Below are 27,416 nucleotides of genomic sequence, written 5' to 3'. Positions count from 1 at the left end.
GTGGCATAGTATTGGTCAAGAGCTCAGAGCTTGGCTTCCATTTGAAGAAAAAGAATCCTAGTGCAGTGAGGTTTAAATAGAGATAATCTCTCATTTTTCTTGAACAAAATATTTGCAAGAACAGTATGAAAATAAAATGTAAAAATTTACTTTTAAAATTAGTAGGAAATTGAGGTTATGAGCTTCATGTCAGGAGACAGTGTTGCTGTTTTATGAACTACCTTCCACTACCTTCACATCTAAGTGGGAAAAATTGTTAAGTAAATAGAAAACAACTAAGTACATGCCTTCTAGAGCTTCCGAGTCAGAGGTTTGTTTTGGAGTCCATAGCTTGTGTAGGACTTTCCACATGTTCTAGTAAAGCCAGTATTTGGGAAGATGGCTGTGGTTCAGTAATGCACATGAACACAGACAAATATTGAGATCCTTTATGTATGCAGATAAATGTTTGGGAACTGCTACGTCTTAAAGAGGATCACGAGGACAGCAGAGTTAATACCTAAGAACCATGAGCAATGAGTAGATGTAGAATTGGACCTGAACATCTAAAAGGAGCCAGTGCAGATAGAGGTGGTTGTCACAGATGACAAGCCTGTATCAAGAAAGTATGCCCAGTTCCTTCTGGATAGTCACTGGCCTATTTTATCTGGGTGCTGAGTACACTTTCTGATATGGCCTCTAACATTTTCATTGGCAAACACTCTTACTTATTGAAACACAAACTTGATGTTTTTTTTGTTTGTTTGTTTTTGTCAGTTGACCCATGTACTTTAAGAATAAGATTGCTCTTTAATGGTTTGGCTAAACATAGCTTGTATGTTCATTATTTTATAATTAATGCAATTGCCATTGTTATTGCTTATGCATTATGCTAACTGAAATGAATAACTTTATGTTTGTAGTTTCTTGGGGGTCAGTGGGAAAATGAAGCAGATCTGCAGATTCTCAGTGTCATTAGAATTACTTGTGAGGGAGATTAAAGTAGAAGTTAGTGGTAGAATTGGAAATAAAATCCCTTTACAAACAGATGTGATTATGTGATCTGTTCTAAAGCCCTGTTGTAATAGTTTAAAACTAGCCACCAGCAAGGAGTTTTGCAGAGAGTAACATTGAGTAGTTTAAGCTAACTTTCTTAGACATCCTAGAAGATTTTAAAATATTTTATTGGAGTGCAACTTCTACTGAAATATCAGTATCACTAAGTTATTTTGCTTGAACTATAGAGGATAGTTTTGATGTAATAACACAAGACATGAGAGAGTTCTTAGTGGCAAGGATTTTACCTTTGACTCTTGTAAGTATAACATTGACCAGACTACATTTATTTCACAGTAACCTAAGATATGCTATGTGGGCAAAGGAAGCTGTGAGCCTCCAATCAGCAATATTAAAGGAGGGAAAATGTAGGTTCCCATACTTTGATTAATACTAATTTTATATACATAGCTTGCATGTACAGTTATTGTTCACAAAAAAGGAAATATCTTGATTTTAAAAACTCAATTTTAAGTGATATCTATTATACAAAATAGTAGTACACTTTTATGGTTTAGCCTTTGCAGCATTCTTCTCAGGAAGTGCAACCCCTTCCATTATAATAACCTGTCAAAATTGTTATTAATTTTTTTTAAAGACTGGTTACTGATATATTATTAAAAGATGGAGTATTTTTTTCTAAATCCCCATGCACATTTGCGCATAGCAGTACAATACAGAGAGCATTTGGAAATTTTTGCCTGTGGAATTCCACTGCCAACTGCTCTTCAAATCATTTTTTATATGCAATTGTAATTAAAATCTTGATTCTAAAATTGATATCATATTGGGATCCCGACAGTGGGGTGGCATTTCAGGTTACTCCTCTTTCTTCATGCTGGCATCCCATATGGATGTGGTTCATGTCCCATCTGCTCCACTCCCTCCTGCTCCCTGCTTATGACGTGGGAAAGTAGCAGAAGATGGCTCAAGTTCTTGGGCATCTACAGCCTTGTGGAGTACCTTTGAAGGAATCTCCTGGCTCAGCCTTGGACATTGTGGCCAGTTAGAGGAGTGGATGGAAGATCTCTGTTTCTCATTCTCTCTGTAATTCTGCCTTTCAAATAAAAACAAATGTATCTTTGATTTTATTAAAAGCAATATGTTAATGTAAAAAATTGAAAAGAAGAAAATAAGTTACACTCAAGTCTAATGATTGCTAATCACTGTGAAGGGCAGTAAGCAGCAATAGGAAACTTGCTTCATTTACGATTTCTGCTTTCTCATTCATTGTGACTTGAGCAAGTTATTTAACCTTTCATTACCTCAAAGTTGCCGTCAGTATAATGGGATTGATAATGTTGTCTGCCTTATATGGTTGTTGCTGTGTGTGAAGTTCTACATGATATTGTTACTGTTACTGCTGGGATATTTTTATTGTGTAATGTCATGGTTTTTAGGTTTTCACAAGCCCAGAAAAAATTTTAGAACCAGTAACAAAATAATAGCAACAACAAACTTACACTTACTTTGTGTGGGGAATTTAGCTAAGCACCTAACATGTATTGATTAATTTATTATGTTTATTTACAGATGCATCTTAAAGAGTTAAAGTTATATGTTTACAGTTACCATTATAGAACATAATGCATTAAATTCTTTTGGCAATCAAGGTGAGGAGCATAGAGTAGAGATTGGTAGAAGTGGACAGATATGTAATAAATTTTTAAGAGTTAACAATAAATTTGTCTCAGTTTTCTTATGACATGCCTTAGGTAGAGCTAAGACTGGAATGTAGGACATTTGTCCCTAAGGTTAATTTCAAACATACATTGGATTGACTCTAAAGTTTTAGAACTAACTAGTTTGTTGGATTCCTTTGAGGACACAAAATTGTGGAGCTTTAATTCAAAGAGCTAAGTCGCTTTGAAAGTTAACAATGCAGTATAATAACAGTGTTGGTTCTGTTGAACTACTTCTCATACTTTTATTAAGCATTCATGATTCTGTAGTGGTAAGACTATTACTCCTTTTATTTACATTTTTGGTGGATAAAGAAACACCTTAATTAAATTATTTAACCAAGCTGACAGGTTAAGTGACAATGGGAAATGGTGATAATGGCTCAGGAATTCTCTTAAAAACACTGGCCTAAAAGCCATTTTATAGATTCTGGAGACAACTATTGAACAAGAGCAGACGTTCTTTTAACCCATTAAAAAAAATGGCTAAATCGCAAAAATCTTAGAACCACATAGTCGGTCCTATGCAGGTTATAATTTTACTTACTTTTTCAATCTTTTTTTTTTTAACTTTACCCTGTTAGGAAGAAGTATTTTACATAGCATTCCAACACGCCACACCATGTAAAGAATGGTGATTCTTTACATCTAATTGAAACCAGAGTTTAACAAAACACCTTTACTATGTGGAATACATTCTGATTTTTTTTTTTCCCTGTTGGTTGTAAGCCTTAAGATGAATTCTAGACACCATAATGTGCAAATGAATACTGTTTCCTAAGGAACTGATCACACTGCAGGCCTGTATAAAATACTCTGGTAATACTTCATTGGTCAAAAACACTCTTAAAGTTCTGTTTATTCTATATCCGTTAATGCTCTGATTTTGGAAATACTGATCCTGAGGAGTAACTTTTTTTCAAACAGCTATCATTTGGAGGCACTTTTGTACACGGATAGTTAGGCATATCAGTAAACAAATTGTACCAGGAACATTTCACATTCCAATTTAGTGCTTGTTTTATGATTATTCTCATGACTAGGATTAGTCACATTATTCGTTTTTCTGTAGCTACAAAATAGTTCTTGGCCTAAGGTTTGCAGTTGAAAGAATACTAGATATTCAGATTGGGTAAATTAGATGGGAAAAACATGAACGAGGGTATGTCTTACCAGCTTTTAAGAAAATATAAGTTGTACACATTGAGATTAAAATTGGGCCTACTGTAGTAATGGTTAGTAGTGGACATTAGCACCGAGTGGAGCAGACATACATGTGCATTTGCTTGATTTGGTTTATTGTGACCTTACCTGTTGTGAATTGCACCATTTCACAGGCAAAGGAAACTAAGTGTGTTGCTGCTCTTTTAAATTTTCAAGACATTGTTTGCTTGAAAAATTGCATTTTTTAGCTCAGCAAAAAAAAAAAAAATGTTCTTTCAAAAGTGCATCTAAATGCTTCTAATTTTGTATGTGGGGTTTTGTAACCAATTAAAACCTCTTATCAAATATGATTAAAAAAGAAAATATGGGTATAAAATGCATTATACTCTTTTAAGCTAAGTCATATTTTGAGTGGTAATAAGCTGCTTTTCTATTCCATTTATTTTCAAAATAAAAACTTACTGAGAGGCAGAGAGAGGTCTTGTGCTGTTTAATTTCCCAAATGCCTGCAGCAGCCATTGCTGGGCCAAACCCAGAGGTAGTGAGGTGCACATTAGCAGAAATCTTGAATTAGCACAGATCTTGAATTTGGGCACCTTTTGTAAGTACCCTAATTGAGGCTTGGAATATGTAAGCACCCTAGTTGGTGTTTGAATAGTAGGTCCAAACATCTGCTCAGTGTATCTTTCATAACTTTATTATGACCAGAGTCTGTATTCTAATAAACAAGACTGCTGGTGGATAATTTCAAAGTAAAACTCCTGTACTTGATATGTTTTGGTGGCGATTTTGTCTTAGAAAATCATGTGGACGTTTGGCTGTCTTTTCCATGTCTAACACTCAGATTTTGGACACATAAGTAAGATACTCTCATCCTAATTTTCTGCACTGTATTAATTTTATAACAGATTGTATCCTTTTTTCCTTCTCCTACGTTTCCATTTTGTGTGAGACTGAATCTTTGTCCTCACTTTTTAATCGTTTGGTGTCTTACTTCCTTGTGAAAGTATAAATATCTTTTATCTGCTGCCTTAGTCCTTCTCATTGTTGTTCTGTTGCTTCTGTGTTTTTTTAAATTTTATCATCATATTGAAAGTCATCTTTTTTTTTTACACTTTCCAATCATTAGCTAGAGATGATCGCTATGGAAAACCCTGCAGACTTGAAGAAACAGTTGTATGTGGAATTTGAAGGGGAACAAGGAGTGGATGAGGGAGGTGTCTCCAAAGAGTTTTTTCAATTGGTTGTGGAGGAAATTTTCAATCCCGATATTGGTAAGTATTTTAGCTGATTGTGATGTTACTTCCTTTCTAACTGAGAATTTGTTCACGTTGGTATATAAATATTTGTGCTGTGAAGAGCAACAAAAGGGAAGATGTCTTAGGTTACCTGTGGGTAAGAACTAAAATCATTAAATTGCAGATTATGGAAACTGATTTTATTACTCACTTAAGTATTGGCAGCAGGTATATCAAAAATGTTTGAAACTTTTAGGGTGTTTTTCTTATAGTCACTTATAATGTACCTCGTATGAAATCATCTTTGACTTCAAACTTGTAATCTTTCTTATTTGGAGATGAGAATAGTTTACTTATGTAATTTATTTTCTAAGGGTAACTATGTCATGGAAAATAAAAATTTTAAAAAGGTATATTCCTGAAATAATGACATTAATATCTATTGTTTCTGTTTTGATTGTGTATCAGCTGTTTCTCGCCTGGTTAATTCGGTGTCTACAATTCAATGATGTTCTGACTACATAGAGACTAATGCAGCCTCAAAAAAAGAGAGGGAAACTCACAGTCTAAAAGTAAAAACGAACGGAAATTTAAAATGTTTCAGAATTCTTACAAATTGGTTTTAAAATACATATTTTTATTAATATTTACATTTTTCTTGATTTTGGATTTTTCAAATTTAATTTTAAATATTCTATTTTGTAGTAATAACTGAAAAAATAAACTTTGTAAACTGAAAGCATTCTAAATTCAGTCAAATGAACCATATATTTAAAAGGAAAGACTATAATTCAATTTTAGTCAAACTCACACAGCCAAACCAAAAATTGTATTTGTGCTATAAATAGTACAAACCAGGTGGAACTGAAAGACTACAAAACTTACGTTTTGCTGACTCCCAGTTAATAGTATATTAAGTAGATTTCTTTAACTATCAGGCTTATCTAATTATGACTTTGGGATCAGTGAACATTTCAAAATAAAGCTATCAGAAAGATTTTGTGGGCCATTATCCAGTTTGGGGGGAAAAAAAACTCAGTTTTTTGTTTTTGTTTTTTTTTAAAAAAAAGCTGTGTCTTCATGAATGAATTTTTTTCCTCTTCTGACTTTGCATGTATTTTTCAGCCATTGATTGGATAATGTATGATTGTGGGTTAATGTATATGTTAGAGAATTAGAAAACTTGAGTTTAGTAAACACGTTTTCTAATTTCTAGAAGTGCCATAAAAATTGCTAATTACCTTTTTTCTTTGGGTTCTTGCCATTTGACACATACTAGCTCTGCAAGTGCTGATGTATACATACATATTATTTGTAAATTTTACATGCATAATTTCAAGTTTCCCATAATGATTGTGTTAGTATAATAAAATTTATGTTTTTCCAAAATTATTTTTTGTAGGTATGTTCACATATGATGAATCTACAAAACTGTTTTGGTTTAACCCATCTTCTTTTGAAACTGAGGGTCAGTTTACTCTGATTGGCATAGTATTGGGCCTGGCTATTTACAATAACTGTATACTGGATGTACATTTTCCCATGGTTGTGTACAGGAAGCTAATGGGGAAAAAAGGAACTTTCCGTGACTTGGGAGACTCTCATCCAGTAAGTTCTTTGCCATTTTTTATTGTGTCTGTTAGATTTTTGTTTTGTTTTTGCTTATATTTATACCTTATAAAGTTATTTTTAATGTGATTGATATATTATGAATATTTATAAGTATAAATGGGTAGATTTTTATGTAAGTTTTTTGTAACTTTCTTAAGTTGCCACGTACATGATGGTTGTCCTGGCTAAGCAACTGGGTGGCTACAGTTAGTGTGTCCTTCTCTGTGCCCTGCCACCTTGAGACACTGTCGGGACTCTTCCAGAGCACAGTGTGAAATCCATTGCTAAGGTGATACTCAGTAGAGTTTGGGGCAGCAATGGATTACAGTCATTCTTTCTAGGTTGCAAACTGAAGAGAAAGGGAGGATATTTATGTCTTAATTCTTATTGAAAGAGATCATTTTTGAAAGAATAATGCAAACCATTTATTGTTTTGTACACTTATTCATATCCTCAATGTTCTGTTTCTGATTGTTAGGTTTTATATCAGAGTTTAAAAGATTTGTTGGAATATGAAGGAAATGTGGAAGATGATATGATGATCACTTTCCAGATATCACAGACAGATCTTTTTGGCAACCCAATGATGTATGATCTAAAGGAAAACGGTGACAAAATTCCAATTACAAATGAAAACAGGAAGGTAATAAATTATTTATATCATCATCATTGCTTTGTCTCTTCGTTAACAATTTTAAAGCATGTATCATTTTGGCTTTTGATGAAGTTTTAATATGATTCAAAACAAGAACCAAGGCATCTTTATCAAATCCACATTAATGGTAACAGTGGTATGAAAACACACAGTTGAGTGCCAAATGCATTTCAGAGAACGAACACATTTGGAGAGAGGGAATAGGTAAGTTTAGCTGTAGTATAAAGCAAGAAGGGAACAGCGTTTTTCTCATATTATGGGAGTTGAGTTCATTTCATAGAAATAATGGTCATTACATTATTATGTGTGTATTTTTATGTAAATATACTTCTGACGTGCATATTTATTTTATTTAAGTGACCTTAAATATCTATTGTATTTATGAAAGAATCTTGTGTTTATATTCTTTTAGGACACTAAGTGCATTTTCATGTTTTAATTCTGTATAAAAACCAATATATCAAGTAAGATACCAGTGTTTTTGCTTTGGATACACTAGACGGTTCACTAAATATTTTGTAATGGAAATCATGAAATTTTTTGGTGTACTCCAATCAAGTACTTTGCATTCTGTTAATGTAGTTGGCTTTTATAAGTAGATGTAGACATGGTTTAAATCTGTATCTGTTTGCATAACTGAGTTGAGGAAAGTTATAAAGTTGTATCAAAACTTCAACTTTTGTATTCAGATGTCCTATGGAGTACGCTTTTGAAATTTACATCTATAAACCATTGTATTTAGATTGCCTTTTTACAGCTTATTTTTGATTGTCAGAGAGCTGTGAAATACTATTTCCCTATGCCTGTATAAAATTAGGATTTTTAAAAGTATTGATTTATTTTCTTGGAAAAATAAGGCTAGCTTTGTTTTTATACAGACTAATGGCAATGACTTGTGTTTTTTCTGTCTACCATATTCTGTAATATTCTTGTGGTTGTTTTCTGCAGGAATTTGTTAATCTCTATTCTGACTACATTCTCAATAAGTCTGTAGAGAAACAATTCAAGGCTTTTCGCAGAGGTTTTCATATGGTGACCAATGAATCTCCCTTAAAGTACTTATTCAGACCAGAAGAAATTGAATTGCTTATATGTGGGAGCCGGGTAAGAAAGCAGATATCTGCAAAAAAAAATTCATATGTTGGTTGATTGATTGATTTTTTTTTGTAATGTTGTAGTTTAGATGATGTTATGACTTATTTTCTTGAATTTGCAGAATCTAGATTTCCAGGCACTAGAAGAAACTACAGAATATGATGGTGGCTATACCAGGGACTCTGTCCTGATTAGGTGAGGTGTTTAATTCTTAAAAACAAAATTTGATTTTCCAAAGGGAAGTGTGCTTTATGCTTTAGATCTTTTCTGTAGATAGTACTTCCTGAATAGGCAAAGTTAAAAATTCTCATCTATAAATTTAGGAATGTGTTTGTCATATACTAATGGATTATTATTTATTAAAAGGTTGGAGTCACGATCCACCTCTGGATCTCCTGCTGCATTAGTTTGCAAGAACTTGGGAGCTTTGAAACCAGAGGTTGACTTGGTTTATAGCTATGAAAGCTGAGGCTGGTGTATCCTATTTAGATCGTACAGCTTTCTCTATCTAGATAAACAATAAAACTTGTTTTTCTTTTTTTTTTTTTCCTCTGTTTTCTTTCTTTTTTCTTTTGATTAGGTTCTTTGGAGCAGCACTTTTTCTTCCTTTAAGAACTTTTCTTCAGTTACAACTTGACTTTTTGATTCAAACAACTAGCTTTTGACTTATCTTGACTGTTTATGTACATTTCTTACTAATCATAGTTTTTAGCTTTTGATATACAGTGGGTAATATATGATTCTCATTTGAATTCTTAGAGACTGTTTTTTTTTTAATATTAATTGGCCTGATTTTATTACTGTATTCTGGAATAAGCTCAAGGAAAAGAAAAAATAGCCTATCCAGTCAGAACACATAGGTCATTTATTTGTTCAATATGCTCTTGTATGTATGGGCATGGTTTGTAGCTCCAAAATAATTACTACAGCAAAATCAAGTCAGTTTTCGCAGAGTGTAGAAATAGAATAAGAGAAATTTTTCTTCAAAACTTACCAAATGTGACATCAGATATGGAATACATGCCATTAGAAAAACAGAACTTATCTTTCCCTCTCTGTAATTCTTTCAAGAAAAATAATTAAATCTTTATTAAAAAAAAAAAAGAAAAGGAAGATGGGATTGGTAGACTTGTTTACTGAACAGAACAGTTGCCACAGACCTTCAGTTTGTTTTTTTAAGAATGAAACACTGTAAAAAGAATTCAGTATTTCATTATTAACTGTGATGTTAACTGCAAAGAAAAGATTCCTTTGTGATAAATAAAGAGTACAGTTGTTTTACTGCTGAGTTTTGAGACTAGTTTTGAGTTTGCACAGTGGCTGGAACACTGGCTGGCATGCTTATGTCCCAGCTCTGACTTCAGCTTCCTCCTGACAGCTGTGCTCCTGGCACTCAGTGCAAGATCCACATTGAGTTCTAGCTCAGCACGAGCCATTACAAGTATTTGGAGAGTGAACTAGTAGATACCCATTCTCTTTCTGCATGTTAAATTGATAATTCTTAAAAACCTGTTGTTTATATCTGTAATCGTCTGTTTTTGAGATTTTCTCCTCTCTCATTCATTCATTTTGAGGCTCTGTTATTTGGTATATATCTGTTGAAATTGATTAGGTATTCTGGTTGGACTGATCTTTTTATTATTATGTAATCTTTGTTTTATAATTTTCTTGCTGTGAATCTGATATCAGTATAACCATTTTGATAGGAATATAACCATTCCTGTGTTTTAATTGTATGGTTTTGTCAGATTAACCTAAGCTATCTATGTTGCTGAATTTTAAATTACTTTTTTGAAAATAGGATATAAATGGATCCCTTTTTAAATGAACCATTCTCAGTCTCTGCCTCAGGTTGTTTCTGTTCCTTTTTGATTTCTCTTTTCTGTTTATTATATTTTGTGCCTTTTTCCTCTTTCCATAGGTTACTTCAGCATTGTTAGGGATTTCCTTTCAACTTATTATGAGAGATAATTTTGGTATTTTGTTTTGTAGAGTTCTTCTGTATTTGCTGTGAGTATTCCTTCATCCATAAATGACTCATCACTGTTCCTTGGTATAATACAGCTTTGAGTCAAATGTGGAAACCTTGCTTTCATTTGGGCCTGTTGCTCCAATGTAAATGAGATTCTTTTGAATACTGTGGCTTTTACAGTATTGTATCCATTGTCAACTATGCTGTGTTGAGATGACAGCAGGAATGGCTCAATGTTTTCATCTTGTATTGTGGGATTTCATATTTTGTCATTTTCCTGAGTCAACTGATTCAAAAGGAGACCTGTTGATAAATTCTTTTAATTTTTATTGGTTTGAAGGTGACTTGATCCTCATTTTTATTCCCAAAAAGTTACTATGATTTATGCTGTTGGGGGTTTGCTTAAACTGTGGGTTTGTGTAATTTGAAGAACTTGTAGCCATCATTCCTTCCAACCTATTTTGGTCCCAGTCTTGTTCTCTTCAGGGCCTCTCATTACTTGTTCCTGAGGCTCAGTTCCTTTTTTCCTCTGTTTTTCCTCCTGTTCAGAATCACTCTACTGAGAGCCGAACTGATTATTTTTGTTTTACTGTATTTTTCAGCTTTGTAGTTTCCATTTTCCTCTTTATTTCCATTTCTTTGCTAACATTCGAAAGTAATTAATTTCTTGTCAAGTTATTTTTGTGATTACTGCATTAAAGTCCTAATAAGATAATTCCAACATCTTATTCATCTTGGTGTTGGTATCACTTGCCTTTTTAAAAATTAATTAATTAATGAATTTATTGCACATCACTCCTTTAATACTCTGTTCTCGAAAAGATCTAGTACAATTATGCTCTAAGTGAGTACTCGGCCCACGAGGCAGGACCAGGCATGATTTGGAATAGACAGTACGACACACTTGGACACTACCACAAGACAAGGCGGGGGGAATACCAAGACAAGCAGGAGGCACTCCTAACCCCGGAGGCCAGGCTCATCCCATATTGATGCAAAGAATGGCTTGTTTTCTGGTGACCACATGGGGGACTATTTGAAACACCACTGGGAACTCCCAAGGGGCTTTTGTACCAGTTTTATGTATGTATATATTCACACTCAATTTTTTGTTGTTAAAAGTAAATGCATCACATTAATTTATTCCTGGTTTGACCCCAGCCTTCTGGAGCCAGCTCCTTTTAGGTCAGGGAGAAGAGGCGGAGTTTGTTTTGTAATCACCAGGTAGATTCCTTCACCTTCCACTGTAATGACTAAAGCCCCATGCTCCCAAGGCAGCCACCTGCCTGTGGAAGGACCCAGGGCTGACTCCTGGGAACACAGCAGCCCCTCCTACTATCCTCACTGGCAAGCCCTTAGCGTGCCTCCCCCGTTTTCCTACTCCAACAGGCCCTTAGGAAATAAAACACTCACATAGGGGCCTTTAAGATCTCTGGAATGCAGGGATAGAGGGCCCCTCCCTGTGCTTGCACAAGAGCCCCCATGGTTGCTCTCCTGACTAGATATTGTGAAGGGAGTGGTGCATGAGATAAATGACTAGAAGGAGGAAAGCAGGGGCCACCAGTCCCCACCTGCAGCTACTACCTAAGGTGCCTACAGATGTGGTCATTGTGACATGTATAGGGGACCGGTGCAGAGGAATGGGTGGGCAGGCAGGCAGGGAGGTCCCAGGGAGAGTGGTCTGCCTGCTTGCCTTCACTTCTTTGTTAGTTTTGAGCTGATTCATTTGAATAAGTTGGAAGCATTTTCTCTTTGTCTGATTTGCTTTAGAAAGGTAGGTTGTAGTGATGCAGAAGAGTTTCATGGGCCCAGCTCTTATCACTTCATGATCCCTCCGCACTCACTTGCAGGATGGATCCTGTGTAACTCCCTTTAACAGCTTTCTTCAGATTGGTCTGTGCTGTACAGCAGGTTGGCAGTGTTCAGATTCTGTTGTTCTGAGACCAGTTCCTTCTGCTTTTTCACCTGTTGATACTCAGAGCAACCAGGTCTTCTGTCACTGCCTTAATACTGTCCACTTAGGGAATTTAAAAGGTAATAAATAATGAACTTGAGAGATAAGTTTATTTGCTATAAAAATCTTTGAAATCCGAATTTTTAGAAAGTTTGGAGAATACATGTTATTGTGGAAAAAATGTGGATTTCAGAACAGTATAAGTTAAATTTATGTTTATTCCATTTCCCCCCTGAATATTAAAAGTGTTCAAATCTTATTGTTCAGTTTTATTATGGATAATGTCCTGTGGGCATTTGGTTGTCCCATTAACCTGCTGCTCTTGTGGGGGGAAGATATGGCAGAAAGAAGAGCAAAAACAAATGAACTATCAATGCCATAGTCATCTTCCAAGAATTGTTATCTTTCGGGAGTTTGTTGTTGTTGTTATCAGTATAATTACCTGAGTCTGTTATTTTCATCCTGTTGTCCCACATTTACACCCATTCCATTCTTTATCTTTGTCACTTGGTGCTATTTGATTACCTTGAAGACCAATTCTACTGAAAAGGCATGGTAAATGATATTTAAATATTTTAAAGTAAGAGTAAGATAACTGATATTTAATAGGTTTTACATTCCTTTGGGGGAAATGAAAAATTTATGGTTTAAAAAAAAATTAGTGTGTTTCACAAACAGTGCTCCTTAATGACATTCAGATTGCTTGGCATTGGTATGCTTTTCATGTGGCCCTATTAGTTGGTTCACTCTTGAACATTTTCACCGCAGACCTGGTAATTGACATTTGGAAGTCAGAGTTTGAGATTTGCTGTCGAATGTTGTGAGCCAGAACTAGGAAGTTTGTTCTAAGGCTATCCTAGAAAATCACACCGTGTGAATGCATGGAGATATATGTTGCATTATATCGATACAGCACAGCTTGACTGTTGAAAGATACTGTGGGTTTTTTAGTAATGTCACAGTGAATCCTCTGAAGCCCCTAGAATATCATACATGTGGTGTTAGTGATGAAATACTAAAATGCATATTTCATTGTTGTATCAAATGGTAGATGCATGCCATTTTCCTGGACTATACCAAATTTTCCATAAATACAAACATTTTGCTTTACCACTGACAAAATAGCACTCCTGGGCCTGAAGCTATAGCCTAATGACTAACATGCCTGGATCCCATAAGGGTACCAGTTCTAATCCCGGCAGCCCCGCTTCCCATCCAGCTCCCTGCTTGTGGCCTGGGAAAGCAGTCGAGGATGGTCCAAAGCCTTATGGGAGACCTGGAGAAGCTCTAGGCTCCTGGCTTCAGATTGGCTCAGTTCCAGCCATTGCAACTTGGGGAATGAATCAACGGATGGAAGATTTTTCTTTCTGTCTCTCTTCCTCTCCGTATATCTGCCTTTCCAATTAAAAATAAATAAATCGTTTTAAAAATATATAGCATTTCCCCACCAACAGAATATGAGAGAATCTCTTTATCTACCAACCAGGAAGTGATATTTCAGTGTCATGAATTTTACTTTACCTCATTATCAGTGAAGATGGGCATGTTTCAATATATTTCAATGCTATTTTTACTTTTTTTTTTTTATGAGGTCTTCTTATTCTGTTCAGTTCACTTGATGATCATTTAGCGATCACTTTTAGGAACATTTAGGGAAGCTAGTTTTTCAATTTTGACAAGTTTGCAAATGCTTTTTCCCAATTTGTCATTTTGCTTTATTGATTGATTGGTGGGGAGGGAAGGTATAAGTTTTCTGTAAGTCTTTACAGCAGATTATGTATTTAACTGAAAGTCTTTTATATTATTCTACTTCGAAATGTATTGTTTATTTTCATTCTCTAGATTTTTGTTTCTAAACTATGAACCACATTTTTTGAGCATAAATTAGCATGTATTTGCAAAAGTATTTTGATTTTTGTTTTAGTGATTTTGAGTATTCTTGCTTGTGTTTCAGACTTGGCTCTCAGAATTTTCTTTTTCTGATTGGTGGTGTTCTTTCCTATTTAATATTGCCTGTTCCCATGTTGTAAAGTGATATTAGAAAATTCTAACTTTTTGGATATTGATCTTTCTGGTGAACTTTTTTGTCAAACCAGAAGCTTTGCCTTCTCATCTGTAGGATAGTTTTTCATCTCTTCATTTGGATTTCAGATTTCTATTTTTCTCATTTATGTTTCTGCATGTTGATTTTTTTCTTGAACTTATTGTTACTAGATCTTACGTAATTAATGCCCATTCAGGCTCTTTGATCAGCCATTTCTTTTCCTACAAAACCCAAAGCCACTCTCAAGGGATGCCTCTGCCCCTTCCTCTTCAGACAGTATGAATTCCGGCCCATGTGTTCCTCCAACAGCCCTTAAGTGTTCTGCCTGTGCTCTAAATTGACCTTAGTGCTGATCTCTGAAGCTGGAGCTCTTCCATTGCTCCTGCTGGACTTTGCAGTGTGCTTCAGGTGCGAACTCTCTTGATCATAGATGTTTATTTCCTGATTTTACTATAGATTATGAGTGGTCTCTTTTCCCCAATTTGCTCTAAATAAATTTTCTAAAAGTGTGAGCTGAGATCCATGCGGCCACCACTTTTAGGTAGAAACCTGGAATGATTCTTTTCTTCTTCACTTATCTAAGTGGGTACATTCTTATTTAATTCTAGATTGTAATATTGCATGTAACATGATAGAAGTGGAATATTGTCCTGCAGTTCTTTTTACTATATGAAGTTGATAGAAATCTCTTTAAGTTCTAATTTTTAAAAATAGAATCTTAATATTACCTCCAAATTTGGTCTTTGTGACAACTACTGATCCGACATTCCCTTCGGGGTCTTTCCTTACCAGTGAAGCACACCTGTCTGCCTGCGTAGGTGTAGCTTGTTCCCTGGGGCATCGGGGCATTCCTGTGGTGGAAAGAGGCTTTTAACTACCAGGGGCTGAACAGCTTTTCTTTTTCCAGCAACTTGTTCTCAGTGGCCCCAGAAGCAGCAATGGTAAAATGAGGTGTGACACCTTTGCTTGTTAGTGGAGAGGTGCTCTTGTAGGTTCCATTTTCTGTTGCTGTGTATTTATTGTTTTCTCAGAGCAGCCATGGGGATTGTTGAGCCCCTGAGCAATTTTAGGGCCGTGGAAATCATTTGGTCTAGCCACGCCAAGGCAATCAGTGCACAAATCCAACAAAAAAAGAAATGTGTAACAGGCAAATTTTATAGTTGATAATTTTAAATGGACTGTGAATAATGTTAGAAATATCCAAATGTTTCTTGGTAAATCGTACCCCACCCTAGATCAATGGTAGGCAAATTTTTAGAAATTGAGGATGTGATGGCCAGAAACTTTTGTGAAGTGGTAACAGATTGGAGAAAGCCTGGGAGTCTAGCATTTTGGTAATAAAAATTTAGTGCTGTAATACTATGATATCAAAAATTACAATAATACAAACTGATTTGGAAAGTATGATTATCTGCCAGGAATCTGGAAAGATTTTCAAATGAATATTATAAATCTATGATTACAAATAAATACTTTGTTTTCTAAAAACTTCAAATTTTTTAGCTGTGAATTAGTGTGTGTTTACTCCCAGCTTGCACATATGAGCTTGCGTTTTGCTTTTTGGTGAACAGAATAATGCTTTCATTCCACAGGTTTTATGAGTGCTAGAGATTAAATCGTTCTCTTAAAGTGTCTGCATATGACAGGAAAAAAAAACAGGGTTTCCTTCATGTAGCATGTGTAATTTGATAAAATTAAGTTAGTATGACATTTTATACTTTTATATTGCTGCTGTTAAGTGTATATGGTTGGATTCTCTCTTACGTTCTTGATCTGTATTACTCTTTCCCTAGAAAATTCAGTAAGGGATGAGTGGACAAGATAAATAGGCAGGAGAGAAAAATATACTCAAAGGCATTTGCAGTTTTTCACATGTTGTGTTTTATGACCACATTGGCATAATACCTGCTATTGTAAGGCACCTACATTCACACTACATTATCTACCAGAATAAAAAATTGGGAACACCCAAGTGTTTATGTGTTTAGAACTATCTCCTTAAGGTAAATTTGTGTTAACTGGAATTTCTTTAGAGTTCCTAATGACTTCCAATTTGTTTTCTAATATTTTAAGAAAAACAGTAAATACATTTATATTAGTGCCTAGTTATACTTCCTGCACTAAAATCAATGTTATATCTTCTCTCCATAGGGAGTTTTGGGAGATCGTTCATTCATTTACAGATGAGCAAAAAAGACTCTTCTTGCAGTTTACAACAGGCACAGACAGAGCGCCTGTGGGAGGACTAGGAAAATTAAAGATGATTATAGCCAAAAACGGCCCAGACACAGAAAGGTAATTCGTAATCAACATTGCATGCTACTAACAATCTTACATTCCATATCACACACTCATCTGAACTCTCCTTGGGGCTTCAAAGTGCCTTGTGGTTTTGTATAGAAATTTCCAGATCATCTGAACTCTGGAAAATATTTTGTTGTTACTGTTTGAAGAAACTTTCTTAAACAGAGGCTCACATTTGTTTAAGTATTTTGAATTAATACAGGTTTCGTTTTGGATTCACCATTTGTTGAATAGCCTATTATGTAATAATCTTAAAATGGTTAAATTAAGGTTTAGGGGATTGTTCAGCATTGCATCACGTTAAATTCCTTAGTTTTATAAATACTGGGGTTGGGGAATATACATAATCAGTGTATTGGTTTAAATGTATAGATATTGCTACTGATTGGGCATTATTTGATGCATCATGGTGCTAATGTAAGTTTCTTCATAAACTGCCAGCAGTATTTCTAAGAAGCATTAAGAAACATAGACTTTGAAACATTGAAAAACAATTTTGAATATTTTGTGTACCTCAGAGTAAGTTAACTTCTCAGTGATTGCCTCAACTCTGACAATGTGTGTACTGCTTGCAGTTCTCTGTAAGTTTGTTTTGAGACACTGTAGATAAACTCTAAGGGTAAATACCTAAAATAGCTAGTATAAACTAATAACTCAGTGAATGCAATATGTTTCATCTCCATCCTCATGATCATTATAGCCCTGAATGATGTATAGGATGACAGCCTGATTCTTCGTAGTTGCACAGTAAGGTCTAAGCATTGCAAACCATCTCAGCTGTATATACCATCTAAGAATAGGAGCATTTAATATTGAGCATATTTCCCATGACTTATTATTTTCCTGTTTTCCCCTTTTCTCTCTATTTAGGTTACCTACATCTCATACTTGCTTTAATGTCCTTTTACTTCCGGAATATTCAAGCAAAGAAAAGCTTAAAGAGAGATTGTTGAAGGCCATCACATATGCCAAAGGATTTGGCATGCTGTAAATCAAAACTAAAACAAAACAAGGAAGAAAAAAGAAAAAAAATTTTAATAAATATAATAAGAGAGATAAATTTGGTTGTGGTAGTGTCCCAGTATAAAAACGGCTGTAAGATAGTGAATCACAGTAGCCACCTCTGTCTGTGCCTCCCTTCTTCATTTGGGGACATGTGGGCTGGAACAGCAGATTTCAGCTACATATATGAACAAATCCTTTATTATTATTATAATTATTTTTTTGCGTGAAAGTGTTACATATTCTTTCACTTGTATGTACAGAGAGGTTTTTCTGAATATTTATTTTAAGGGTTAAATCACTTTTGCTTGTGTTTATTACTGCTTGAGGTCGAGCCTTTTTAAGTATTTAAAGTATATATACACCAACAAAACTACTCCCCCAAGGAAAACATTTCCACCATTTGTAGAACATGTAACCTTCAAGTACATACTATTTTTGTCCCTGTATCTAACAAAAATCAGGAACTTTTTTTTTTTTAAGATTTGCTTTTGAAACTTGAAGTCTTGGAAACAGTGTGATGCAATTACTGCTGTTCTAGTCCCCCAAAGAGTTTTCTGTGCAAAATCTTAATAAAGATGGAAGGGAGAACTTGGAATGTTTTAACTGCAGCCCTCAGAACTTTTACTTTAGTAACAGCACAACAAATTAAAAACAACTCATGCCACAGTATGTTGTCTTCATGTGTCTTGCAATGAACTTTCAGTAGTCAATCTTTAGTATATGAAAGGTCAAGGGTTTTTTTTGTTTGTTTTTGTTTGTTTTTTCTGTTGTTGTTGTTGGTTAAGTTTATTGGGAAAAGTGCATTTGGCCAAATGAAATGATTGTCAAGCCTATTGCGATAGTTATAAAGTTTATTATAAAACAAATGCATGTGAAAGTGCACTTATCCTTTTATTAATTATTGCCTAGATTTTAAATAGACAATCTAAAGTCTCACCTTTATGTTGTCATTATTTTGTTTGAGCAGCTTTTTAGCAAGGCAGATGACCAGGGTTGTGACATAGTAGAAAGGGTGGCTGCTGTGCCTTGTATCACCTGGACAGTAAACAGACCTGGAAAGGAATGGAGCTTTCACTCCTAACAGTTATGCTGTTATCCCCAACAATTAAAATTACTTCAGAAAGTTTTAAAAAAGAAGATCTTTCAAATGCTAAGGGTGGAAAAAGTCCAATTAGGCCTAAATTACTTGCTGTTAAGAAGTAAGTAGTTTTCCCTTTCCTAGTCTTCTGTTTTGGTGATGTTGATTTCTTTTTTACATTATTTAGTAAAAGGATTGTGTATTTTTAACTAAGGAGAGAGGTTAATATATCCTTCTACAAGCTGCAGCTAATGTGCTGAGCTTGGGCCTTGATTGTTTTTAACTGATTACTACAGATCAGCTTGATGATTTGTTTCAAATTGATAGGGAAAATACAGCTGTCGAATCATTAAAGGGAAAAAAGGATGTCTTTCAGGATTATTTTAATTCTTTAATAATTGAGAGAGAACTGTCTCGTACTTTAACAATAAAGCAGTGGCATTTTCACAACTTAATGATTAAGAAGATTATGCTTTCCATATTGTGATAAGGTAACATGGGTTTTTTGGCTTTCTTCTGGGCCAACTGTTAAGAGTATTGTAAAGGTATGTACTTTACTTGATGCAAGGGACCCTCAAATGACTATCTTAAAGTCAAAGGCCCTCTCATCCACTGTGCTTCTTATGTAATGTAAGAAGAGGGAAAATGGAGTATTATGGGGAAATTTTATATAATAAATTCATGAAGAAATTTATGCTCTTCAGTTCTCAAGTTTTATCACTACAGTATTGGAGTTCTACATTTACAATAATATCTATGAAGTTGTTAAATAATTGAATATAGTTGGTTTCATACCAATTCTTTTAACAAAAAGACAACTTATCCTTAAACTTTTATTAAATGTAATTACTGATTTAAACTAGTTGTTCCTCCCCTTGCTTAGTTAATAATTATCCCAAGATTTTATGACTCTCTTATAACTGCCTTTTCACTTGTGTTTACCAGAATGTCACTAAATATCCTAAGAGGATAATAAGAGGAATTTCACTGTAGTGTAGTATACTGGCTACTCCCTCTACTCCAGATACTGCTATAAACATGCTTTTTTCCTTAGATAGTCTGTTACATATTACGATATTTTTATTGGCCTACAGTCTGCAGGAAGCCCTTAGGAATAGAATGAACCATAAACTATCTTTATAAACAAAATGTGAAATTCTTTTGCCTTTTCTTATTATAGGATAATCCAGATGTATAAAATCACAGCATGTGGCTATACTTTCTCTGGAGCCTAGCAACTCCAGGGTCCCTTAATTTATATATTGCTTTACTGGGCTGTTGTTAAATGTATGGTAAAATCTGAATACAGTATCTTTAGCTTTATTTTGGGATACATGCCTTTTTACAGAGATATATATCAAAAAGAACATGAATCTTCAAACAGATAACCTGTGATGTTACTCATCCCTTGCCACAGCTAACATATTACAAGAGACAGAAGTACCTGGGTAACGTCACTACTGTTGCCATAAAAACATGGCAGTATGAGAATTTCCTGCCCCTTTTAAGAATTATTCTAAGAATTCAGATGATTTGTCAGAGGCAAAAGTGTCTTCTAAAGGTTACTCTCTCTATAATCTTTGTGCCCTGTTTACCTTAATATTATCTTTTCTGGCCTACCAGCCTAAGGAACTTCTGCAACCTATCCACCCTCTCTGTATCACCAAAGAATCACCAGACACAGTTTCCACTTGTGCTCTCTTTTGTCTTACTTCTTTTTATCAGTGCGTGAAGAATTTCCTGAATGGGGGAGAGAGGGTTCCTCCCCTCCTTGTTCAGATCAGAGGATTTACGTTTGTTCACAGTTAAACAGATTTTTATGTACAAGTGGGATGGATTTCACTGCGAAAGGCTGTGCATTCCATGCTGTTTCTCTGAAGACCATCGATTCCCCAAGCATACTCACAGCCTCCTCTGTCCTTAACATCCAAGAATACCCTGAACGTGGGCTGCTGCTTCTCAAACTGTTCCCCCTTTCTGTACACATCTTATGTGGATCCTCCTCCAATTCATTTTTTGTCTGAACTTATCTCGATGTTTCTTGCCATCAGTTGGTCCCAAAGACTCCCACTCCTCTCTTGTCCAGAGTTCTGTCTGTAGTTTGCCCTTCTATCACCTCAATGAAAATGAAGCTTTTATCTTTCATCTCTATTGTGATTTACTTCTCCTTAAAAATGTCACTTCCCACAGTCTCTTGTTCTTTGTCACAGATATCAGTCCTTTTACCTCAAATCTCTTCTGTTCCTCCTTTTTCATACTTTAGATCAAGGCCTTCCCACATCTGGATATCCTTCATTGCTTGTTCTTATAAGGCCTGACTGATCACCTCTTTACTCTTTCCATTTTGCTGAAGTATAGTTTTGCTGCTCTTAATACCCTGTGCCCTAAGACTCACTTTCCAGTTTGGCATCCAGTGCCCTGCACTGACAGCCCACCTGCCTTTCCACTTCTCACTTCTGTTCCAAAGCTATCTTTCCATGAATCCCTACTTGTGCTACATTTGTATTTATTAAATACCCTTCAAAGCCAAATTATAAAAGCACTCTGCCAATGTCTTTTGACCCTCAAAGTGCCTCCAAAACCTCAGAACACCCCACAAATCCATAGTACCACAGCACGGTGGGGGTATATTTTTGAATGGTATGGAGTCACTCAGATTCTTACTGTTTAGGCTGCTTTTGCTGAGGTCCTTTCCACACTTTAGGTTTGACTATGAAGTGTTTTTTTAACGTATAATTAATGCTTGGAGTACATTTATAGTCAAGATTTTTTTTGCCTCTCATTACTATAATAGGTGTGTAAATGATTTTTTGTTAAAGGTTTGGCTAAACCCCTTGTGCATAGTCCCTCCTGTACGTACGTACCTTACCAGTATCACTACGCAGTGGTTGGAAATAACCCAGCCTATATTAAAATGTTCAGTGAAACTGATGATTTTTTACTGAAGTCAGACTCTTATTTCCCTTCTTCCCATAGAAATCCTCTTATATTTTGAAGTATTTGAATATTTAGTAATTCAGGATTAGCTCCCTGAATAGGCTTTCCAGAATTCTTGCCCCTGTCATTCCAACCTATGGAAAAAAAGATTGCCACAAAGGATGAAAGGGAATGAGTCCATAAGAGCAAGATTTTAGCATGATTTCCCCCATCCTGCCTTCCTGGTGGGCTCTCTGGCAATACATCTCTGATCACCCACCATCCCTGGTCGTTCTCAATCCTGTATTTCCCAATGGATGGGGTGGGGGAGGGGTCTGTCATCTTGTATTGTTCCCAGCTACTCATACCTGTCAAGGAGCAATCCTTAGCCACAATACTGCATTCCATACTAAATGAAACACCATGATGAATACATTTTATGTGAGAGCCACATGTTGACATGTTTTCATACTCCCACCAGATTCTGAAAGTATCTAAATTGCATTGTGCATCAAATACCTTGTATACATGATCTTTCATTTTTATGGAATAATTGCTACAGCCCAAGAGGTTGTGCATCTTACCAAAAGTCACATAGCCGGTAAGTAGGTGGAGCTGAACCATTGCCCATATGATAGTTTCACATCGTCAAGAGCTCGAATCAGGATTCCTAGACTCAGCCAAACAACACCTACAATAATTATCTTAGCTTTATCATCCAGTCCACTGGAAGCATTAGAGGTTTATCTGACAAGTGGCACATGGAATTTGAGGGTGAATCCTCCAGAGTCAGTATCTTTGAATTTGAGTCCTGGCCCTGCCATTCCTATGGCTTAGATTATACCCTGTCCTACCTTATCACTGGTTGTCAGGATTCAATGAGATTAAAATACAGATGCTACGTAACATCTTGCAAGACATCCTGGAGAGACAGATGGGTTATCCCCATATTTGCATGAAGGGAGAAACTAAGAGTTTGTGGAATTGACACTCTTCATCCACCTTAAAATGGAAGAGGAGTGTTTTTTCCTCATCTTTAATTAAGATGTAATTAGCATACCATAAAGATCATCCTTTTAAGCGTACAATTAGTAGTTCCTGGTAGAGTCAATGGTATTGTGCAGTCATTGCTATGTAATTTCAGAGCGTTTTCATCACTGCAAAAGCAACTTGTGTACACATTTGGAGTGACTGCTTATCCTTAGACCCTGGTAAACCACTAATCTACATTCTGTATATGGATTTACATGTCTTGGACATTTCTTATCAGTGGAATCACGCAGTTTGTGGCCTTTTGTATCTTTTTGCCCCCACTTAGAATATTACTTTCAGGACCCATCATCTTGTAGCATGTATTAGTGGTTTATTTCTTTTTTGTGGCTTAATGATGTCTTTGTTTTGATAATAACTTTTTTGTTGATAGATTCAGTGATGGATGCTTGAGTTTCTATTTTTTTTTTTTTTTTTTGGTTGTTACGAAAACTGCAACTATGAACATTTGTGTGTGTTTTATGTGGACCTAAGTTTTTTCTTTCGGTTATATACCTGGAAGTGAAATGGCTGGATCATACTGTGACTTTTTTCTAGCCCTTTGAGGAACTGTCAAACATTTCCCAAATGGCTACACTATTTTGCATTCCAACCAGCTGTGTGTGAGTGTTCCAACTTCTCCCCATCCTGGGCAACTCATTTATCCAGTTTTGATTCTTAGTGGGGGTAAAGCAGTATGTTGTAGTTTTAATTTGTGTTTCCCTGAGGTCAGTGATGTAAAGCGTCTTTCATGTGCTTTTTGGTCATGTGTATATTGTTAGTGAAATGACTGTTCAGATCTGTCAGCCATTTTTTAAAATGTAGTTTTGGGGCTTTTTTTGAATATTTTTAATTATACTGATTTTTTAAATGACATTCTGGATTACAAATCCAGGTAAATAATTTGTAGTAACCTTTTTCCCCATTCTGTGGGTGGTCTTTTCATTTTCTTGATGGAGTCCCTTAAAGCACAAAACATTTTTTTTTTTTTTTTTTTCAGTTTGACTAAACTGCCTATTTTCCCTATTGTTGGTTGGTGCATTTGTGCCATTTCTAAGGAACCAATGCCTATTCCAAGTCAAAGATATGTGTCTGTTTTCTTTTAGGCATATAGTACTTTCAGCTTTTATATTTTGGTGTTTGATCCATTTTTGTATATGGTGTGTATAGGGTCCTACTTCATTCTTTGTTATGTGAATGAATATCCACTTGTCTAAGCACCAGCTGTCAAAAAGACATTTCTCCCATGAATAGTCTTGGCATCCATGACTACAAGTGATTTACTGTAAATATATAAAACTATTTTTGAAATACCAATTTTATTCCATTGTTCTATATGTGTATCTTAATCCAGTACTGCATTGTCTTGATTATTGTAGCTTTTAATGAGATTTGGGATGTATCTTCCAACTTTGTTCTTTTTCAAAATCATTTTGTCTATTCTGGATCTCTTGCTTTCCATATGATTTTTAGGGTTAGCTTTTCAATTTCTGTAAATCAGGCAGCTGGAATTTTTATAGTGATTGCGTTGAATCTGTATGCCAATTTGAGGAATGTTGGTATTTTGACAGTATTAAGTTTTCAATCCAAGCAACATGGGATGTCTTTCCATTTGTTTTGGTTTTTAGTTTCCTTCAGTGATACTGTATGTATTTCAATGTACAAATCCTGACCTCTTTGGTTAAAAATTTTTTTCTAATTATTTTATTATTTTTAATGCTATTACAGTTGTTTACTAGTTTTCATTTTTGAATAATTGAAAATGTCTAGAAATATAAATGGTTTTTGTGCATTGATCTTGTATATTATAGTTTTTCTCAAGTCATTTATCCTAATATTTTTTTATTTGAATTCCTTAGATTATGTATACAAGATCGTGTATCTGTGAATAGAAATTATTTCTTTCCAGTCTGGATTCTTTTTATTTTTCTTGCCCAAGTGCCCTGGCTAGCACCTCCAATACAATATTGAATAGAAGTGGCAAGAGCAGAAATATTTTACTTATTCCTAATGGTAGCAGGAAAGCATTCAGTCTTTCACCATTAAGTATGATGTTAGCTGTGGGGTTATCATAGATGCTTCAAGTTGAGGAAATTCCCATCTGTTTCTAGTTTGTTGAGTGTTTTATCAAACAAGGATATTGGATTTTGTCAAATGCTTCTTCTGTATCTATTAAGGCTGTCATGTAGTTTTGTCCTTTATTGATATGTTGTATAACGTTGATGGATTTTTGTATATTGAACGAACCTTGCATTCCTGGAATAATCTCATTTGTCCATGCTATATAAACCATTTTCTATGCTGCTGGATTTGGTTTGCTAGTATTTTGTTTAGAATATTTGCATCTATATTCATAAAGGATATTGGTCTGTGATTTTCTTGTTTTATCTTTGTCTGGTTTTTATATCAGGATAATATTGGTCCTCATACAGTGAGTTGGAAACTTCCCCTGTCCTCAGAACCAGTGAGGTATGTTTCAGATGGACTACTTCGAGACCATGGCCAATTATTTTTAGAACTTGGAGTATTCAGGAATGGTATTTTGTGGAAAAGGTCCCAAGGTAAGATACTTGTCCAGGGGCTGTATAAACTGAACAAAGGGAGCTTCCAGCATTGAAGGGGTTATGGAGTATCTTTTCTCTGGCTCTCAGCTGGTTCTATGAAAGTTGGACCCTGGGCCATGTTAAAGCCTAGCCTGTCTGCATGGGTGTAATAAAGGCAGCAAGCAGCAACTGAGAGCAGTCCAGGATCAAGGCTGTTGGTATCTTGGAGAGGCTGGAAATTACCACTTATATCAGAATTTTTTGCTATGGCTAGCAGGGAATATTCCATGGAAGAAAGTTACCCTGTGCATGTCACCAAGAAACTAGAGCAGGTACGGTAGGATCTTTTTTTTTTTTTTTTTAATTCTGTTCCCACCAGAGGGTTGGGCCAGCTTTAAATAGAATGGGAAAGAAGGTAACAAAGAAGCAAGTTATGTACACTTTGATCTTCAGGCTTCCTACTCACAGAGGAAGGCCTAAGCATTCAGCAATCTTAGGCTTTAAGATTGTTTGGCATTTTGATGTTTCACTTTTATAATTTCTTAACATCCAGAAAATTAGATCTCTTATTACCTGAAAGTAACCAGGAAAGCTACATGGGCTGATTTCATGTCTTGAAAAACTCACGCAACAGGCTAACACAGGGAAGTAATTTGTGTTCTACACACCACACAGTTGTTGTGGTTCAGTAACTCTGAACAGTGGAAAGGACTTAATACAGGATGATTATACTTATGTTCCTATTGCAAATATGAAATGTTTTTATAAACATTCCTGGGCAAAATGCCTATGGAGTTTTCAGCTTTTCAAGGTTTTGAAGTTATTTAGAACCACTTCATTAAAGCAGTCTGTTTCAAGGGGATTAAGCCAGAACATCAATGCAAGATAATAAGTGTTATAAAGCAATGTAGAAGTACAATTTCATTACCTTTGCAGATAGGTGATGAAGATCAACTGAAACTTAAACATGATGAGGTTTTGTATCAGACAAGTAAACAGTTCTTTGAACTCTAAGGTAAAGGGATCAGGATAATGGGAGGGTCTTGAAATCTGGAAACTTTAAGATGCAAAGATGCAGTTGGATTTGTGTTTGTTTCTTTTATAATATGAATTGAAAAAGCAAAAGTGACTGTGCATTTTGTATGTAGACTATGATGTAATTCCAGAAAGGCAGATTAGCTTACGTGTTGAAGGAAGGAAGACAGTCCATGACATGCTTGGGACTGGGACTTAGTCACAGAGTGTTGATTTGGAAAAGGTCAAAGATGGATGACTGGATGGGCAGTAGTAATGTTGAATTTACCAGAATAGACGTGGATTTGGGGAAGAAACAGTATTGTTAGATCATGATTTAGTTGAAGTGCCAAAAACAACCACATAGTGAACTGTCAGGCAGTTCAAGATATGTCAAGAAGAAATCCTACAGAAAAAGACTTTAAAAATCCTGTTAACAGAAACATTATCACTAGAATAAGGGATTAAAGGGAGGAGATCAAGGACAGGATACTTGGAAACATTAGCATGTAAGAGGCAAATCACACGGAAGGAAGATGAGGAAAACCATTTGTTGACTTATTTTTGTCTTATCTGTGCTAGAGAGATCGATATATTGAAGCGAGGACCTGTCTTCATGGGCTTGCACCACCGAGCCTGAAGTCAAACACAACTATGCCTTATGCAGCCACACAATTACCAGATTGTCTGAAAAACTTCCCAAACACTCCCTCCTGTCTTGAATACTAACTTGCCCTCTTCCCCTAGTGTCAACTCTAATTGTAACTTTTAAGGAGGGCACATAAAAGGGGTTTTAATTTTGCTTCAAAATAAGCTTTTGGTTATATTGGTCCACAGAGTTGAAGATTTCTTATATAGTTAGAATGTCATCACCATGTAGATGAATCAGCCAAGTGAAAGTTACCTTGAAAACTTTTAAGTTTAGATTCTAATCTCTAAAATCATCATCCATTGTGATTATTTTCCTCTTAAGTCCTTTCCCTGTGCTTGACACTGCTGTGTTCCACTTCCCAGTGTGAATGGCTAAAGACCTGTTTCTTCAGAAAGATGAGGATCCCAGCTCCACAAAAGTGTATG

At 35.3% G+C, this 27,416-nt stretch overlaps 1 protein-coding gene across 16 annotated transcripts in view; it reads left to right on the top strand.

Annotated features, from left to right (window-relative positions):
• Positions 1-26,392, top strand: part of UBE3A (ubiquitin protein ligase E3A) — a 90,780-nt gene extending 64,388 nt beyond the window's left edge. For 15 of the 16 annotated variants that reach the window (XM_040968801.1, XM_040968789.1, XM_040968803.1 and 12 more), the window contains 7 exons: positions 5,011-5,155; positions 6,522-6,727; positions 7,209-7,373; positions 8,334-8,489; positions 8,602-8,675; positions 16,602-16,745; positions 17,625-25,156. In XM_040968801.1, the coding sequence (XP_040824735.1) occupies positions 5,011-5,155; positions 6,522-6,727; positions 7,209-7,373; positions 8,334-8,489; positions 8,602-8,675; positions 16,602-16,745; positions 17,625-17,745 (1,011 nt within the window). In that variant the 3' untranslated portion in view covers positions 17,746-25,156. Of the gene's footprint in view, positions 1-5,010; positions 5,156-6,521; positions 6,728-7,208; positions 7,374-8,333; positions 8,490-8,601; positions 8,676-16,601; positions 16,746-17,624; positions 25,157-25,192 lie in introns of those variants that run through there. The other variant, XM_040968804.1, reaches the window with a different exon arrangement.
• Positions 26,393-27,416: the final 1,024 nt, after the last annotated feature.

This window comes from Ochotona curzoniae, unplaced genomic scaffold (assembly GCF_017591425.1).
Source record: "Ochotona curzoniae isolate NIBS_2020 unplaced genomic scaffold, NIBS_Ocur_1.0 scaffold_4701, whole genome shotgun sequence".
In the NCBI taxonomy this organism is placed as follows: Eukaryota; Metazoa; Chordata; class Mammalia; order Lagomorpha; family Ochotonidae; genus Ochotona; species Ochotona curzoniae.
This window is presented reverse-complemented; position numbering and strand designations above follow the sequence as displayed.